Below are 17,714 nucleotides of genomic sequence, written 5' to 3'. Positions count from 1 at the left end.
AACCTCAGGTGCTGCCCCAGGAGATTCTGTGACTCTATGTTGGTTTCAGCAGACCTTCCAACCGCAGCTGAATGGACTGGCGATCCGCACCCTCTCCCTTTGGCCCTAAGACCCACCCCTTTGCAAGGCCAGGAAGGGGTCCAGGAAGGGGGCTCACCATTCCAGAGGCAATTCCTTTGGCAAAGCTGACCTTCTGTTCCCAAGGAAACGGATCCTGCAAGGAAAAAAGGGTCCCTTCATTAAATTGTCTTCAAGACAGGGAGGGATGCCAAGGGTTTTGCCATCACAGCAGTGGTGGGCATGTAAAAACTGACCCAATTGTTACCAATGTGTAGAGCAGAATGCAGATAGGACATGAAACAGGATTTTCTGCAGGTGATAAGATGCAGAACTGGCCTTCCCCATGTGCCTGCAGAAAATCCTTTCAATGCACGCCAGGAATTTCCACCTTTTTTTTTTTTTTTTTAAATTTGATTTATATGCCGCCCTTCTCCGGAGACTCAGGGCGGCTTACAGTGCGTTAAGCAATCTTAAATATCTTTGAGGAAGAGGAGGAAATCCTTGCTGTGCACTGAAGAAATTTCATAATTTCATAACCCAGCAGGTTGCAAAGCAAAACTGTATGTTCAGAATCATTTTTCCCCCCAGAAATGTTTCCTTAAATGAACCCTCAAATAAGTCTTTTAGAAAAACAAGAACAAGATGACCTTGATGGGAAAAACCCAGGAACCATTACGTAGGTAAAAGAAGCTGGAACTCTTTTTTAAATTGAAAAGAGCAAAATAACATTTGAAAGCAGCTCAGGCAGGCGTATCCTTAATTCACCAGATTTTTAAGGAAGTGGTGAAGGTCCAATCAGATTTGCAAGACTGATGCAATCCCACTAGGTCAACCAGCCAGGAAATCAACTCCTTGGAAGGTTAAAACTATTTTTATTGAAATGGGTTACAATAAGAGAACCTTCCCAGTGAATGGAGAGAGGGGTCTACCTGAGCCGCTTCTGGATGTTATGTTGTAGTTCTGGACTTCCAACGTGCTTCAGCCCCTTTTCCCTAGGCAGCAGGTCCTGCCCAGCTCCATCAAGGCCATCTCCCCCTAGTCGCCAAAAGGGCACACAGAAGGCCCAGGGCCGATGAAGAGGGCAAGTGACTCCGTTTACCTTTAGTAAGTGGATATTTTGTGATTGTCAATGCTGACTATGTCACCCATCTTGTAAAAGGTCCAGGATTTGCCATCAAATTTCACACAGCCCAGAAGGGCTACCCTTGCTCTACAATGGGTAATTTGAAAGGGAGCAAAGCAATATCAGGTGCTGGTCGGCTTCACACACCATGCTAAGCCCAGGTTTGTTGAAAAGGTCACCACCGCCATGTTTAAGCCAGAAACCAAAGTCTTTTTTCTTTCACGACTCGTGAGCCAGCCATGGAGTGGGATCTCATTTCGGGGTGTTTTAGCTGCTTCTTCCACAAGGACCTTCTTTCCCCTGGCCCAGCCTACTGATGCTGCAAGAAGTGGCACCCACCACGTTCCGGAGGAAGTCCTTCAGAGTCCCCCCTTCAATGTACTCGGTGAGAAGATTCAGCTTCTTGTCCTTGTACAAGACCCCGATGAACTTCAGGACATTGGGATGCTCTAGGCTGCGCATCACCTTGACCTGCAAGAGAGATGGATGTTTCCCACGCTTGGAATAAACCGAGGCCGTTGCCTCTCCCCCAGGGACCCTCCTTAGAAAAGCAAAATAATGAATTCTGGTATATCAAAAAAACCATAAGCTAATGTCCAAGAGCTAAGTCGCTTTCCTCTGGTGGGGCCTTAAGCCACAGGGCTGCTGAAAGGAAATGCTCTCCGCTGCCGGGACATCTTCAAGACGGCCCTTTTCAGAAAGGGGACTCACCTCGGTCAGGAAAGTCTTCTGTGTTTCTTCATCACAGCGAATCAGTTCCTTCATCACCATCACCTTTCCTGTGGCTTTATGAGTCACCTGATGAAGAGAAGAGCATGACACCTTTCAAGAGGAGAACAGGGGTTCTTCTGTCTTGGCCCTGTTGAATCACTTTTAATTCCCTCTAATTCTGCCTGGAGCCCTGGAATAAAAGCCCAACCACAGGTGGAGGAGGGAGAGGAACAAAGCCAAGCTTGGAAGGTGAAGAAACTTCTTCCCTCCCATCGATGGCTAAGCACATTATTTCCTGCTGTGACCAGGGTTTCCTTCTGCTCCTCCGAGATTTGAAAGGGTTGCTCCATGGCAGAATCAAGATCTCTGCTACGGCTGCAGGCAAAACAACAAGCAAGGGAGAGATTCGACATGAACGCGGCCAGGAAAATCCAGGGTAGGCTGGCCCTTCTTCCTTTCTGCTCTTCAACCACAGGCTGCCCTGAGTGAGCAAAGACGACTTTACACTTTTCAAGCTGACAATAAAACAGGTTCTGTGCTTCCTTCCAGGGAGCTTCATCAGCACGGACCAGTGTTTCACTGGAACTTTTCCTCCACAACTCTGGGCCCAGGAGGCCTGTGCTGCTCGGCTCGCGTGGTACACTGGAAGACTTTTTAAGAGCCCTGGTAGCGCAGCAGACTAAAGCACTGTTATTAACATCAGCTGCCTGCAATTACTGCAAGTTCAAATCTCACCAGGCTCAAGGTTGACTCAGCCTTCCATCCTTTCTAAGGTAGGTGAAATGAGGACCCAGTTTGTGGGGGCAATAAGCTGACTTTGTATAAAATATACAAAAGTATGAAAGCTATTGCTTAGCGCATTGTAAGCCGCCCTGAGTCTCCAGAGAAGGGCGGCATATAAATCAAATTTTAAAAAAAATGCCTTCATGTCCACAAAGGAAGAAATTGTTTGCTTAAAAACTCCCCTTTCCACCAATTGCACACGGGGGTACTTTCCACACTAGGATCCCAGGGCTGGTACCTGGAGCCTAAGAGCTCCTCTTTTTTCTGTTGGGTTCTGCTCAGCGAGGAGGCCAAACCGGTCAGAAAGCTCCAGCTAGTTAGAGCTCTGCAGAAGGTCAGGAGCCACAAAAGTGGCATCTGCCTTTTGAAAGCAGCCTTTGTAATATGCCCTGACGATCTATGGAAGGAAAACCTGGCGACTTGGATCCCAAAGATGCTTTTTCAAGAGGCAACTGGACATTCTCGGTTCTTTTTTTTGAAGACGTTTCGCTTTTCATCCAAGAAGCTAAAGGATGAGAAGTGAAACGTCTTCAAAGGAAAACAAAGGAAGTCCAGTTGCCCCTTGAAAAAGCACCTTTGGGACAACCGTCACCTGGATGACGGAGAATCCCCAGAGCCCTCTGGCTACTTGACTTCTCTGCATTTGCTTCCCTCCCTCTTTCCTGCCCCCAGAATCCCCTGCAAGCCAAGGGCTTTCCGAAGGAGCCTGAGCACTCTGCAGAAATAATTATGTCAAAGGAAGACTCTGATTCACGCAACTTTACGCACCAAGACGTCCTACAAATTTCATCAGCCGGAAGAATTTTCCTAGCACTTGGAGAGAAATCTGTAACCTTTTATCCAGTAGCTTTTTGCTAATGTTATTTGCATTCACAGTGCCTTATGTAGCTATGCGCTTTTTCTTTACAAAAAAAAATCCCTGTAACGGAAGCTGGGAAAGTTTTTAGGAGAATCAAGATCTTCCCAAGGAACTCTTCCTTGTGCTCTGCCCTTAATCATCGAGCTACAGCAACAGCGACATTTTTTGGCTAGGAAATGTGAAACTGGTGGAGACCAAAAGTTGGCTCTGCACAGCTTCAGGAACCTGTCACAAGTGACAATGAGGTCGAAGACTCTGCTCAAACCGCAAACGCACTTAGCAAACAGCAGAGCCAGGTGCAGTTCACTTGTGCTTTCGTGTCCAAATCTTGCAAGCCAGGCCCTTCCAGCACCTCCCAGCAGCCTTGGAGTCAACAAGGCAGGCAAGCACCGACAGCTCAGGGAGGGGAGGGGACCTATGAACAAGCTGCACCTTGTCGGGCTTTGTTTTCACCCTGCAGCCTTAGCGACACAAACAGAACGTGGATTGCCTGGAGGCATTTCAGATCAAGATATGAACACCTAAGGTGAGGAGGGTGGCAGAGACACTATCAAACCGCAGAGGCCTGTCCAGGGTTAAGCAGGAGGGCTAGCACGAAACACGCTCTAGAGTAGGGGCCTCCAACCGTGGTAGCTTTAAGCCTTGAGGACTTCAACACCCAGAATTCCTCAGCCAGCTATTGCTCCCAGGAATTCTGGGAGTTAAAGTCCAGACGTCTTAAAGTTGCCAAGTTTGGAGACCCCTGCTCTCTAGTGCAAACTGTCGCCATACAGGATGCTTCAGAAGTTAAGAACAGCCTCGCTGGATCAGGCCAAGGACCCTGTTAGTCCAGCATCCTGTTTTTCATTAGAGCTGACCAGATATCTCTGGGGTGTCCACCAGCAGGAGATGGCCAAACCCCTCCTTTCCCAGAGCTCTGTGCCAGCAATAGGCATCTGGGGACAGGCCGGTAAGATGGAGGCTTCCAGGTCAATAGCACAGAAACTCATCCTGTCCCACCAGGCAGACCAGACCAGGAAATCAACTCCACAGGAAGGCTAAAGCTGCTTTGAGAGTAGGATTGCCAGAAAAAGCAGTCCTTTCCATCAACCCGTTTGCTCAGGTGGTCGTTCTCTCAAGCCCTGTGTGCTCCTGTTGGGTTGCCAATTCCAAAAGCCTCCTCCTTGCTAACACACAATACTGCCAATTCACACCATTCAGAAAGAACTCCGAAGCACCATCCCCTCCTCTGCCCTCTTAGACGGTGCACAGCGCAAAGGCAGGCGCTTTAATTAGGCACAGATCCTTCCAGAGTTTCATGAGGTTAAGCCCAAAACCTCAAGGTCACTGAATCATCCCTAGTCCAGCAGGTTACTTGGCCTCACAACTGCACATTAACTCCCTTTCAGGGAATTAATATAGTCCAGGCACAGACTTTGTGATTACCTAGGAATGTAGCTCATCTCCAAGAGTTGGAAAAAGAATGAAAGATGTCACCACCTCCACAAAGCCTAGAAATAAAGAATTGGGGATCTTGTTTACTTGAATCTCTCCACATGCAAAGGGCCTCCCTTGCTCCCTTTAAGACAGGGGTGGGGACCCCTGGCCCTTTTTATGACTTGTGGACTTCAACTCCCAGAATTCCTGAGCCAGCATGGCCCTTTAATGGCTGGCTCAGGAATTCTGGGAGTTGAAATCCACAAGTCATAAAAAGGCCAGGGGTCCCCACCCCTGCTTTAAGAAGACCAGTCTTAAAACAACGTATTCGCTTCAGCATGAATTTCTTAAACTACAGATCACCAAATACAGAAGAAAAGCAAGTTCAGGAGAAAGACCTCTGAGATAATACAACTAGCGGCAAGCCATCTGTTTATATTAAAAATAATATAAATTTCTCAGACTGTAATAGATACTATTTCTCTCTTTTGTCTTTCTCATTGACAATTGTAAGTCTGGCATGTCATGAAGCAGGTGACCGACCGTCTGTCTGAATGTTAAAGTCTGGATAGTGGACGTGACAATACCTGAATAGAAGAGAAGGAACTGGAGAAGATCACAAAATACAAAGACCTGCAAATAGAAATAGAGTGACTATGGCAAGAGAAAACAAAAGTAGTACTGATAGTCATTGGGTGCAAACAACTGGAACACCTTTTGAACTCTGTCAGCATTAAGAATTTCACCGTCAGTCAATTACAAAAGGCAACTTAATTTGGGATAGTTTACATCCTGCAATATTTTTAAAACCATCAAACGTCCACATCTGCCTATCTCCAGATCCTTAGGAAGGACTTGATAGGCAGACAAAAATGCCAAATCCAGTCTGAACCTCTGGCTTAGTTACTGTGTGACAAAACAAATATCTCTTGATATTACAACTCCTAACACCATGCCTAAAACCTGTTTCCAACAGCCCAGGCTGTAAAATCCATAAATAACTGCAATTTCAACAAAAATAGAAGAGTTAAAGAGTTTCTTTGATGGGCTTAATAAAAACATTGCTAAAAATACAGTCATATCATTTGACTTTAAGCCAAACTGCTTAATGGCAAAATACTGGCAAAAATAGAGATTGTGCTCTCTACCTATCAACACAAGGAAGCTGTTCTATATATAGCAAATAACAGAATAAATGCTAGGAGACACTTAATTTAAGCCAACTTCATTGCCAACTGCAAGCAATTGATGGTAAGAGGGCTTCCCAGCTATAAAAGCAGAAAGGGGATTAACCACCTGCCTATTTCAACAACCTTCCTAAGGACGAGAATCTGTCTGGGATCCTTTGCAATCACCCCTGTGTGAGTCTATGCAATGTGAAAAGGCTCTCGAATAGTAGTTGGGGTTTTCTCCAGGATTTACACAAAACCTCTAATAGGGGATAGATACCAAATACCAATCAGCCTCCCCCACTTTTGCTGCGGACTGAGGAACCTGTGCTTGGTCCACTTGAGCCAGGATCGATCACCACCTACAGCCAAAAGGTGAACAGAAGGTGTATTGTGTATTGTCTCAGACTTGCAATGTTGCACATTTGGGAGTCAGCAAAACTTCTGGCAGCTCTAACAGGCTCACAAAATAATTCTTGAGTCAATCCAGAATGGAGTTTTAAAGTCAAAGGAAAGACAACTGCCGACTTGACTCACCCCTGTGTTAATTAAAGAAAATCCAAGATCTCAAAGAAAAAAATACTGACACACACGGCCCCAGTTAAGCTTTCTGTTTCTGAGCAGTCGCTCCAAGAGTCTTTTCCCCCCTAATTAAGTTTGCGGAGAGTTAATTATCAGAAGCTGGCTCCATTCATTCTCTGTCTCAACAAAGCAAGCCAGTGGTGTGAGAAAACCCTTTGAAAGCCGAATCTCTCCTCTGAACCCTGGTCTTCAGATGGGGAATTTCCCTTTGGGGAAACTGGAAACCAAGTCAAGGTACCCCAAATAACCCCTCCTAACCCTACCACCTAGTAGATGGATGTTCCCCTGTGTTGAGGACCCATCCAGACAATGAAGACAAGTTTAAACTCATCTCAACATTCCTTACAAAGGACCGAGGACCCAGCTTGCATGAAGATTCACCACAAAAGCCTATTCTCCAGCTTGAACGAGGCATTTATGATGAGACAATTAGGTACGACCTCTTAACTAAATCGCCCTCGTATACATACACGGGTTACATCTGATTTCACTGAAGACCCTCTGGGGAAATTAATCAACTGTATCCGTTGGAACCTTCTTATCTGAGAGTTTATTTTAGAGACTCTGATTTACAGGATAGGATGCAAGAGGCACTTCCGATGTTAACCATGCCTTGACAGGGCTCCTCTAGAACCAGGGTCTGCTATATTTAGATTAAAAGCTACAAGGGATAACATCTGTTTGCCTCAGCTGACAAGCTAATTTCACTTGTTATAGACTTCAGGGTGGAATGTGCTACAGCAGACCAAATCGCTGGGTGCCATTCATTTAAAGGGATACAATCAAAGGAATGGTTGCAAATGCGAAGCGAGGCAAAGTTTTAAGGGCTTAAATGCTCGTCAAAGTTTAATGGTCCCAGGGCTCTTCAACTTCTTCATGAATGATGAGCGAGCTGAAGAAGTGCTCAGCATACTGCAAACAATTCTGGTCACCATATTACAAAAAAGATGCTGAGACCTTGGAAAAAGTGCCAGAGAAGAGCAACTAAGACGATTTGAGGGGTGGGCGGGAGGGAATGAAAGTAACATGTGAAGCCTGGGTGTTGGGAAAGGGGGCTGGCTCTCTCACCTTGATTGCTTGGCCGAAGAAACCTTTGCCCAGCACCTCCCCATGGATCAGGTCACAGGGGCGGAAGATCTGCTGGGAACCGCTGGTGGAGGAGCGAAGGGATTCCGATCGGCTGATGTCGCGGCTCAGGATGAGCGGTTCCTTGGGGGAGCTGGGCCCGGGGGACTTGGAGATGCTGTTGCTTCGCCTGGAATACAACACACATTCAGAAGGGGACTCCAGGTACCATCTGCAGCCTCAGTGCTCCCTTCCCTCTTTGAGGAAAGAGCAAACTTCCAAACAAGAAGAGCACCTTAACAAACAACCTGGGGAACTGGCTCCATGCAGGAGCAGGATGGACATTCATGAGTCAGACCAGGATCCAGGCTACCAAGCAATGCCCCCTCCTTTTAATCCTTTGCATATCTGGGATTTTGCCCAATCCCATCCCTAAACTGGCCTCTACAGGAGGAATAGATCCAAGTATGTATTTATTTGTTCAGTGTATGATGAGAACATGACAATGAGAGGTAAACATATACACACAATTAATCCAATTAATGAATTGATACGAAATATCTCTATCAATCCAGAAAAAGTAGACTGGAGGGGGGGGGGTCTTCCTCCTTAACAGCAATTTACTTTAGGATTTTCTGTTGTTCCTTATGTGAATCACATTAGCCTGTGGTGGCCAAAAGTCAGAAAATCTGGTAGGACCTTTATAGACTAACAAAATTTATTTTTAAAAGGTATAAACTTTCACCAGTTGCAGCTCCCTTCATCATATGCACAGACTGGCTCGGTTGATGCAGCGTTTAAATTGGGATGAGGTGGAGGGAAATGGAAGAACGATTGGGCAGATTATATCCGAGACGGATGACAAGAACCGAATCAGTTAACAGATGTGAAGTGTTAAAACTAATTAGGTTTGTTGAGAGACTTTCTGAAATAGACTGAAACTTGTCTGATGTTTGTGAGTCCACTGGTCTCGTGGTCAATCATGCAGGCCAGGTTTCTTACTATTTCCAAAATAGTCCTACGCAGAACCCCGAGGAGAACGGCCAGCAAACGACGGCATTAGAAGAGCCGGTGATCTTATTTGGGAGGCTGCTGAAGTCTGTGATGGTGCTGTTGGTAGAAATGCAGACCTGGATTTATTAGAGGGTCTCATGTTGGCTCTTGTTGTTTCTTGTTGCTTGTGAGAATCAGCCTCAGGCTGAGGGGTGGCCTGCATGCAAGTCTGGGCCTGCCACTTAGGACCTGTAACAGGCCAGGGCTTTGGTCAGGTAGGGCTCTGGGGCAGCGTTGATGGGTTTGACTGGCTGGAGCTGTGAGATGTCACTGACCACCAACCACATTTTTTTCAATTTTTATTTAGGGAATTTATATCGCCGCCTATTCGCACATGGAGACTCAAGGAGGCTTACAGAATATAAAACCTCATTTAAAACAATAAAACTAATAAAAAAAGAATCAAATCAAATCACCCCTCTGCCCCAGCGACAGCAGATCACACGAGCCATTTAATGGGCTCTATCCTGCTCTGGGTTCCCCAGGCCCACTGGCAGAACCAGGTCTTCAGCGCCTTCTGGAAGAGTGTCAGAGTGGGGGCCATCCTAATTTCTGGGGAGGATGATGTTCTGGAGAGAGGGAGCCACCACGGAGAAGGCCCTTCTTCTGGCTCCCACCAGGTGCATCTCCCTTGGGGATGGGACCGCAGCATTCCCTGCCTCCCTGCTCTGGTGGGTCAAGTAGATGTGACCGGCAAGAGACGGTCCCTCAGGTCACCTGGTCCCAAGCCATGGAGGGCTTTAAAGGTGGCAACCAGCACCTTGAATTGCACCCGGAAGCAAATCGGCAGCCAATGCAGCTCCCGCAGGAGAGGTGATACATGGGCACACCGGAGTCTGCACAAAACCATGCAGTCCCCTGCATTTTGCACCAATTGTAGCTTCCGGATGCTCTTCAAAGGCAGCCCCATGTAGAGCATGTTGCAATAGTCAACAAGGGAAGTGACTAGGGCATGAGTGACTGAGTAGGGATTGTTGGTCCAGGAAAGGGCGTAGCTGGCACCCAACCCATAGTTGCGCAAAAGCCCTCCTGGCCTCAACTGCCACCTGCTCTTTGAGCAGGAGTTGAGTCCAGGAGAACCCCCAGATTACGCACAGGGTCTGTTTGAGGTTGTATTCTGTTACTCTGTTTGGTGGGATGTTCTGTATGAGATAATGCACAATTGTATGCTTTGTGCACAGCCAATTGCTTTATTTATTTATTTATTTATTTATTTATTTGTTTGTTTAAATTTCTATACCGCCCTTCTCCAATGTAGGACTCAGGGTGGTAAACAGCCAAAGTAAAAACAAGACATACATACAAAACATACAAAATCTAAAATCTGTTTAAAATAATTAAATAATTTTGGCCGTAATTAAAACATTCCAATTTAAAATCCGTTTAAAATTTGACTCAAGCCAGCCCAGCTAGTTGAAATAAATGGGTTTTTAGGGCCCGACGAAAAATCCGGAGGTCTGTTATTGTACGTAGCTCTGGGGGGAGGTTGTTCCAGAGGGCGGGCGCCGCCACAGAGAAGGCTCTCCCCCTGGGGGTCGCCAGCTGACATTGTCTGGCGGACGGCACCCTGAGGAGGCCCACTCTGTGGGAGCGTACTGGCCGGTGGGAGGCTATTGGTGGCAGAAGGCGGTCTCGTAAGTACCCCGGCCCTAAGCCATGGAGCGCTTTAAAGGTGGTCACCAACACCTTGAAGCGCACCCGGAAGACCACCGGGAGCCAGTGCAGCTCGCGCAGGAGAGGTGTCACATGGGAGCGCCTCGTCGCCCCCAAAATCCCCCGCGCGGCCGCGTTCTGGACCAGCTGGAGCCTCCGGGTGCACCCCAGGGGGAGCCCCATGTAGAGAGCGTTGCAGTAGTCCAGGCGGGAAGTGACGAGTGCCTGAGTGACTGTGCGTAGGGAGTCCCGATCTAGAAAGGGGCGCAACTGGCGTATCAGGCGGACCTGATAAAAAGCCCCCCTGGCCACGGCCGCCAAATGATCTTCTAACGACAGCCGTGCGTCCAGGAGGACGCCCAAGTTACGAGCCCTCTCCGTGGGGGCGAGTGATTCGCCCCCAATAGCCAGCGATGGCGTCAGCTGGCTATATCGGGACGCCGGAAGCCACAGCCACTCGGTCTTGGAGGGGTTGAGTTGGAGCCTGTTTCTCCCCATCCAGGCCCGCACGGCCTCCAGGCACTGGGACCTCACTTTAAGGGCATCATTGGGGTGGCCTGGGGTGGAGATGTACAGCTGGGTGTCATCAGCGTACTGATGGAACTCCACCCCGAAGCCACGGATGATCTCACCCAGCGGCTTTACATAAATGTTGAACAGAAGGGGCGAGAGGACCGACCCTTGTGGCACCCCACAAGCAAGGTGCCTCGGGGTCGACCGCTGCCCCCCTGTCAACACAGATTGCGACCGGTCAGAGAGGTAGGAGGAGAACCACCGCAAAACGGTGCCTCCCACCCCCAACCCCGCCAACCGGTGCAACATGATACCATGGTCGATGGTATCAAAAGCCGCTGAGAGGTCTAACAGGACCAGGATAGAGGAGCAACCCCTATCCCGGGCCCTCCAGAGATCATCCACCAATGCGACCAATGCCGTTTCCGTGCTGTGCCCAGGCCGGAAGCAAGGGTGTCCAACCTTGGCAACTTTAAGACTTGGTGATTTCAACTCAACATGGTTGGCTGAGGAATTCTGGGAGTTGAAGTCCACAGGCCTGTGGATTTCATCTCCTGCTATATATCCTGCTCCCTCTTCCAAAATTGCTCACAAGAACCCAGCGGGGCAAGTTGAGTTGAAAGATTTTGAGTTTTGAGCTTCACGGTAGAGGTTGGGATGCTGGCTGGGGAATTCTGGTAGTTGATTATCTTTTATTTCCTTTATTTTCTATGTGCTAATTAGTAGGAGCTGCGGTGGCACAGTGGTTAGAATGTAGCAGGCTATTTCTGCTGACTGCTGGCTGCCTGCAATTTGGCAGATCGAATCTCACCAGGCTGTAGGATGACTCAGCCTTCCCTCCTTCCGAGGTGGGTACAATGAGGACCCAGATTGTTGGGGTCAAGAGGCTGACTCTGTAAACCGCTTAGAGAGGGCTGTGAAGGACTGTGAAGCAGTATATAAGTCTAGGTGCTATGCCTATTGCTATCTTCATTGTCTCTGAAGTTTACTATAAATTAGATCCTACCCTGTTTCCCCCAAAATAAGACATCCCTTGATCCCCAATCGGGCTTTTGAGCGCATGGCAATAAGGCCAAGCGCTTATTTCAGGGTTCAAAAAAATATAAGACAGGGTCTTATTTTTGGGAAAACACGGTAAGTATGTTTGATGCCTCTTGGGATCTCTGAACAGAAGATTTATCACATTTAATTAATTTAATTTAATTTAATTTAATTTATATGCCGCCTCTCTCCGAAGACTCAGGGCGATATATATATATAAGATATATCACAATTATAACCAAATTTATAAGGAATCACTTAAAGATCAGTTTTGGGATTCAAACAGCATTTTTAAATTTCTTCTACCATCAATTGTTTTTACAGATGACCAGATCTATAAATAAAGTAACCGTTATACATTTTTTCTTTCTTGATTTTGATTATACCTCGTGACCAATCTAACTCTCGAAGTACGGAGGGGCGATTTTCCTGGTCAACCCCCCCACCCCCCCAGGGTGATGCTAGAGACGCTCGAACCCATTGTTCTCCTCGGTTTCTCTTCCATTTGCCCGCAAGGTGCCTAGGCTGCAGGACACCTCTGCTGATCTCACACATCGGGATCAGAGGGGGAAAGCCCCAGGAAGAAGCAGATGGTGGCAGGTGTTCCAAGGTTGGGGAGCAGGGCAAGGTTCCCGGGACAGAACGCTTGAGCTGTCAGTCTCACCCCTTGCAGCTCAGCTACTTACAGGGACAACCGGGACGAAGCTGCTGTGTCAGGGAAGACGTGATTCAAGGGAACCTATTTCACTTATTTCTTACCCTTTATACAGGCAGTCCTCAACTTAGAACCATTTGCTTAGCGACCATTTGAAGTTAACAAAGGCACGGATAAAAGTGACTTATGACTGACCGATTGCAGCATCCCCAAAGGTCACGTGACCGAACTTCGGGAGTTTGGCAGTAGGCATGTGTTTACAATAGTCGTAGCATCCTGGAATCACGTGATCTCTATCTGCCGCCTTCCCAACCAGATTTCCAACAAGCAGCCAAGGGCAGAATCCAGATTCCCTTAGCAGCCACTCGTTTAACTAGTGACTTGCTTAACAACCATGGCAAAAAAAAAGGTTGTAAAATTGGGCACAACTCACTTAATAATCACCTTGCTTAGCAATGGAAATTCTAGTCCTAACTGTGGCTGTAAGTCGAAGACTACCTGCGTATCCCTGACTGGTGGTTTACAATAAAGGTGAGGAGCCATAAGACCAAATCAGCAGCAGGCCAGGCAGTGATCGGCAGATGCAGATAGGAAAAGCGCCTGGCCTCTAGAGCAGGGGTCTCCAACCTTGCAACTTTAAGCCTGGCGGACCTCAACTCCCAGAATTCTGGGAGTTGAAGTCTGCCAGGCTTAAAGTTGCCAAGTCCTTAAAGTCCTCCAGGCTTAAAGTTGCCAAGGTTGGAGACCCCTGCTCTAGAGAGCCAGAGATACAGCCTTGCAGAAACTACCCAGTGGAGACAGTTCCAACATGTTCAGCAACATGATTAAAGCCTGAGAAATGAACACCAGGAAGCAGCTCTGACGGAGTCCACCCTGAGCTGTAGGAGGGAGGGAGGGAGGGAGGGAAGGGAAGGAAAACCCAATCAGGCTTTCAAGAATCTGTTACTAGAGCTCAGGTCAATTAAGCAACGTTCCAGCCAAACTGGCAGGGTCAGTTCCCTGCCTTGGCCACCTCCAAGGACGGTTATGGCCAGAGGGCAGCCCTTGCTTGTGCTCTACTTCGCAGCTGGAGATTAGCAGGCCGTTCTGGAGTCTGGGGAATGTTACCTGAGGGAGCGTCGCCGCAGGGTCCCTTCCAGGTTCTTCTTGAGCTCCAAGGCAGAAATAGAAGGGGTGGAGGGCTTCTTATTGCCCCCGGAGAGCCGGGAGTCCAGGCGCAACCGGTCCAAGCGCTGAGAGACCGGGTCATGTTCGATTAACAGCTGAAGGGTTTGATTCGTCTTGTGGATCAGTTCTTTGACCTGAGAAGTAAAGAGTTCAGGGAATTGGGCCGTGCTGGGAAAAGGTTTCCAAAACAACAGAGCCACAATCTTCCTCCATCAACCTGGGATGGGGAGGGTTGGGTGAAGGAGGCATTTTCTTAGCAGGTCTTGGCTCTCTTTAAGCCACTTTTCCTGATCAGGGCTCCTTTATTTATGTCATATAAATCTGCGATGAAAATCAAAATAGCATATGCAAGTTTTTCAACTGGCACTCAGGAAGACAAAAAAATACAAAACTCCTATTTTTGTTTTAAAACACCACCTTAAGGAAGAAGTCAAGTCTTCTGAAGCATCAGGCCAATCCCCCCAGGCCCTTCAGCCAGCCTGCTCTTCTCTTCTCTCTCAGCATCTCTTCAGGTTTTCAGAGGAAAGGAGGTCTTTCACAGTTACTTAGAGAAGCTGAGAACTTAGTGGGGGCTGCCAAACCCAGCTCCTCCCAGGCCTCTTGCAGGAAATAAGGAAGGCTGTTCAGAACGTACCTCTTCGGTTTGTAGTGTGCGGACTGGGTTTCCGTTGATCTCCAGGATTTTGTCCCCAGGGTGAATGGCATTTTGGACATCAGAGCTGATGTGCCTTCGGTCAACTCTGCACACAGAGAAAAACATGACTTGGGCAATGAAGGCAATGCAAGCCACCTCTGAAGGAACAAGGATAGGTAATCCTCGCTTTATGACCTTTTGTTCAGTGATAGTTACAATAGCAATGAACGAATGATGGTTAGGAACAGTCCTCAGTTACAGCTGTTGCAGGGCCCCTAGAAACACATAATCAACATTTGGGTGCTTCACAGCTGTATTTATTATGATCGCACGGTAGGATTCAAGTCGTGTGTCCCATCCCGTCGTCCCCATGTCCACCCCCCACCCCCCGCTACTTGCCTACCTCTCTCCCTATCTTTGGGGACAACCCACACTCCATCACCCCCCTACCCCTGCCACCCCCAGCTGACCTTTGTTATCTTCTTCTTCCCTCCCTCCTTCCCGCTGCTGCTGGGAGGGCCAGCAGTTGCCTCAGCTGGAGCAGCTGGGAGGAAAATGATAGTGAAGGGGGCGGCAGGGGATGGGCGACGATGGAAATGCCGGGCAGCCAAAAGGGCAGGGATGGGAGGAGAGATGGGGTAGGGGGAAGTGAAGTGCATCCTCTGGCCTTAAATTGTTGTAAGCTGCCCAGAGTAGCCCCCACAGCGAGATGGGCAGCAAATAAATGTGATAGTTTTTGCAATCCCTTGGTCATCTTTGTTACCTTTCACTGAAAGTGTTCTACTCTGAAAGTCTTTTGTGAGGAGGAGTCTGGCATCACTTCTTCCAACTAAGAATTATTTTTCTGCGTTGCATCTGTTGGTATCAGACTGATGCAAGACTGAAACTGGGGTGAGGCAAAGATTATGCAGATGCAGGTTACAGGTGAGACAGTTCACAGGCGCCTTATCAATTAACAATGGCGACCTGTTGAAAATGCATTGTATCTGAGTCCTTTTGAGGGATCCTTTTGGAAGAATTCACAAGCAGAATGATTTCAACACAATGCCTCCCATTTTCAAGGAAGGCCATGAATGGCATACTCACTCCTTCACTTCCACAGTAGCAGCATAGGGGGAGCAGCCCCCTTCCACAGCCACAGCAAACCCCCTTTCGCCGTTGGTGGCTGCAGGCATGGAGAGAAGAGTCAACGTGTACGGCAGCTGTTCACACAGAGGCTCCACTGACAGCCTTTCTAGCATTGGTGTCAGCACAAACTGGTTATGGCATTTGCCACTGGAAAAGGAGAAGGGAATTCTGCTGTTAGTTTAGACCAGAGGACAGAAAAGGCCAAGTACGCTTTCCATGCCCATCTAAAGCCTTGGCCTTCCTTACGGTGCTGCTGGTTGCAAAGACAAGGCCTATATTCAGACAGCTTTGTTTCCAACATTCCCTCTTTGGCATTCCGACACCCCCTTGCCCTCAGGGTTCTCTCCCCACATAGGACCACAGTGGCCAGAAAAGCATCAAGGCTAAAGATCCAAGGGGCAGCTGGGCTGGCCAGTGAGGGAACACAAGGTCCAGGCTTCACTCTGTTTCCAAGGAATTCCAAGACAACATGTGGCCCACCCTCCACTTTCCAGCCTTCTCCTTTAGAGATCTGGGTGGCACGACCACTTGAAGGCAGCTGGCCTTTTACCCGCTGTCTCTTACAAACAGCACAGATCTCCTGATAGGAATCCTAGGCCCTGGCAGGGCCTGTTCCATCCTGGCACATGGACATGAAGAGCGGGAAAGCAGAACCATCTCGTGCAGCCTTTCCTTACTTGGTGCCCTGAAGATCCACTGACCCTTCATGCTCCTAATGACCAACCAGAGGGGTTGAGGACCGGAAGGCACTCTCCAGGTCCCTCCCCTCTCTGGGGAACGCAAGGGGGGAAACACACAACCATTTCCTGCCATTCTCACTTCTTGGTGTCAAGGCAGACGAGGGCCAAGGGCAGAGCAGAAGACTTTCCCTGTCCCAGAGAGCCACTCAAACCCACGGCTGAGCGTCACCACTTCTCCTTACCAGTAAAGAGCCGAGTGCTGCACCAAAGCGTAGCTGTCACCATCTTCAATGATCACTTTACATCGCATGCACGCAAAGCACTCCGGGTGGTACTTGTACTCCCCGGCCACCTGCCAGGAAAAGGGACGTGCAGGATGGTCAGGAAGAAAAGTGAGGATGCTCTAGAAAGATGGGAGTGAAACCCCAGTGGTGGTTTTGCCCTTTTCCTGAATGCAGACATGGCAGTTGCTGTCGAGCCGGAATTTTGCCACACTCTGAAATCCCAGATCCCAGAGATGCCTCAGGAACAGTGACTCCTTGCGCACTCTTGCACAGAGCACACGACGGGGGAGACGGCTCCAGGAGAGAAGAGAACAAGGGGCCAGTTGGCGACCCCTCGGTACTCTGGTTCTTCATGGTGGGGCTGGAAGGTAGCTGGCAAGGAGAGGCTGAGCTAAGGTGGAGGGGCCATCCCAACTGAGAGCAGGAAACGAGGTGCTAAACCACCGGGCAGCTGCTGCTGTTTGGGAAAAGAGGCAGGGATTGACAAGCCAGCACAAGAACCATGGATGGGTGGCTGATTCCAGGAAGGGAAATCTCAGGAACCGTCTGGGGGAAATTACCTTGCAAGGCCTGCTTAGTTTTATTCAGACTTCTAGCTCACTAAACACCCTCCTAGGGACTGCTAGGATCTGGGAGGGAGGCTGTAGACTCAGCTGACCTACCGGTCTGTCCTCGGCAGCCTTTCTCACTTGCCTTACACTGTGTCTCCAGGCCGTGCCCTTGTGAAGACAAGCAGGGAAGCCGCCCTCAATCCCAGGACCAAAGCAAAGCTGAAAAAACCCGGGGAAGGGAAGAGGAAGAGAACCCGGGGCTGCTCCCCGCCTCTCCCTATCTCTCAACTGCCACTTCCAGCCACTTTGAAAAAAAGAAACCATAAAACCAAGAGACTCGTCTCCCCAGCTAAAGCATCTACTGCTACATGTAGAGGGAGGAGGGCTTCTTCCATATTGCAGCTTGTCCCCAAGCACCAGATGGTGGTCTCAATCCCCAAGGAGGCAGATTCTGGCTCCCCCCAGCCCAAGAGGGCCCTCTAGTGGCCACAACCAGGTTTCAGCCCTCAGCCAGTGTCCTCCTCCTGGGTTCCCTGGGCCTGAAATGGGCTGTTTCTCAGCACTTTTGAGACCGGAGACAATAGCTA

The 17,714-nt window shown here is 48.7% G+C and overlaps 1 protein-coding gene across 3 annotated transcripts in view; it reads right to left on the bottom strand.

Moving 5' to 3' along the window:
- The window catches only part of LIMK2 (LIM domain kinase 2), a 48,546-nt gene that overhangs the window by 6,354 nt on the left and 24,478 nt on the right, over positions 1 to 17,714 (bottom strand). For all 3 annotated transcript variants that reach the window (XM_034438490.3, XM_034438492.3, XM_034438491.3), the window contains 8 exons: positions 16,535 to 16,644; positions 15,571 to 15,759; positions 14,485 to 14,590; positions 13,791 to 13,984; positions 7,772 to 7,958; positions 1,895 to 1,981; positions 1,523 to 1,654; positions 158 to 214 (listed from right to left, as the gene is read on the bottom strand). In XM_034438490.3, the coding sequence (XP_034294381.1) occupies positions 158 to 214; positions 1,523 to 1,654; positions 1,895 to 1,981; positions 7,772 to 7,958; positions 13,791 to 13,984; positions 14,485 to 14,590; positions 15,571 to 15,759; positions 16,535 to 16,644 (1,062 nt within the window). The remainder of the gene's footprint in view (positions 1 to 157; positions 215 to 1,522; positions 1,655 to 1,894; positions 1,982 to 7,771; positions 7,959 to 13,790; positions 13,985 to 14,484; positions 14,591 to 15,570; positions 15,760 to 16,534; positions 16,645 to 17,714) is intronic.

The sequence above is a fragment of the Pantherophis guttatus genome, chromosome 17 (assembly GCF_059756535.1).
Source record: "Pantherophis guttatus breed Tessera chromosome 17, ASM5975653v1, whole genome shotgun sequence".
NCBI lineage: Eukaryota > Metazoa > Chordata > Lepidosauria > Squamata > Colubridae > Pantherophis > Pantherophis guttatus.
This window is presented reverse-complemented; position numbering and strand designations above follow the sequence as displayed.